This window comes from Cynoglossus semilaevis, chromosome 7 (genome assembly GCF_000523025.1).
Source record: "Cynoglossus semilaevis isolate Cse_v1.0 chromosome 7, Cse_v1.0, whole genome shotgun sequence".
In the NCBI taxonomy this organism is placed as follows: domain Eukaryota; kingdom Metazoa; phylum Chordata; class Actinopteri; order Pleuronectiformes; family Cynoglossidae; genus Cynoglossus; species Cynoglossus semilaevis.
In genome coordinates, this window is record NC_024313.1 from 13,510,339 (window position 1) to 13,511,098 (window position 760).

Here is a 760-nt window from a genome sequence, read left to right on the forward strand (position 1 = left end):
CTCCTCCTGCTCCTCCTGCTGCTCCTCCTCCTGCTCCTCCTGCTCCTCCTCCTCCTCCTGCTGCTCCTCCTGCTCCTCCTGCTGCTCCTCCTCCTGCTCCTGCTCCTGAGGCCTTGGTCAGATGTTCCCTGATGGAGGAGTTCCTCAGTCCAGTGTCAGGACTCTCCGTGTCCTTCAGGTCAAAACCACAAATAAACGACAATAACGTCGAACTGCTGCTAACCTTCAGCTAACTCTCGGCTAGCCTAGCCTAGCATTTAGCCTCATAGTTTAGGCTAACTCGATCTCAGCTGTTTCTTTAGCTAATTTATTTGCTAACGTTTAGCTCGTCCTGTGATTTGGTCCTAACTTTTACTCATTTCTTTTCACCGCTTTTGTGGCGTAAACGTCGATGGTTTGCTAACGTGTAGCTAGCTCTGGACTGTGGGGCGGAGCTAATGGGTGAAATGTCACGTGATCGACTCGAAGAGCAGAGACGTGAGAACGTACCGTCTGTTCTGAGGGCGGGGCTTCCTGGAGGGCGGGGCCTGTAGGGTGGGTGTGAAGTTCTGCAGCAGAAACAGACAGGTGATTGACAGGTCACACAGGTCAAAGTTCACCCCAAGGTCACCACGAGTGTTCACAGCAACAACAGAGGAACCGGGGTGAGGAGGTACCTGAGGGCTGAGGAGGTGTCGGCGTGGCAGCAGGAGACCCCAGACCCCTGCAGGAGAAAAACGGTTCAAATCCCCAGGATCCACCGCGCTGGACTCCCCCCCCC

The 760-nt window shown here is 54.9% G+C and overlaps 1 protein-coding gene across 1 annotated transcript in view; it reads right to left on the minus strand.

Annotated features, from left to right (window-relative positions):
• LOC107988771 (interphotoreceptor matrix proteoglycan 1-like) overlaps positions 1-760 on the minus strand; it is a 3,824-nt gene that overhangs the window by 367 nt on the left and 2,697 nt on the right. Inside the window, exons 5-7 of the mRNA XM_025057070.1 lie at positions 657-703; positions 490-548; positions 86-172 (exon numbers count right to left, since the gene is read on the minus strand). Coding sequence (XP_024912838.1) covers positions 86-172; positions 490-548; positions 657-703 — 193 coding nt within the window. The remainder of the gene's footprint in view (positions 1-85; positions 173-489; positions 549-656; positions 704-760) is intronic.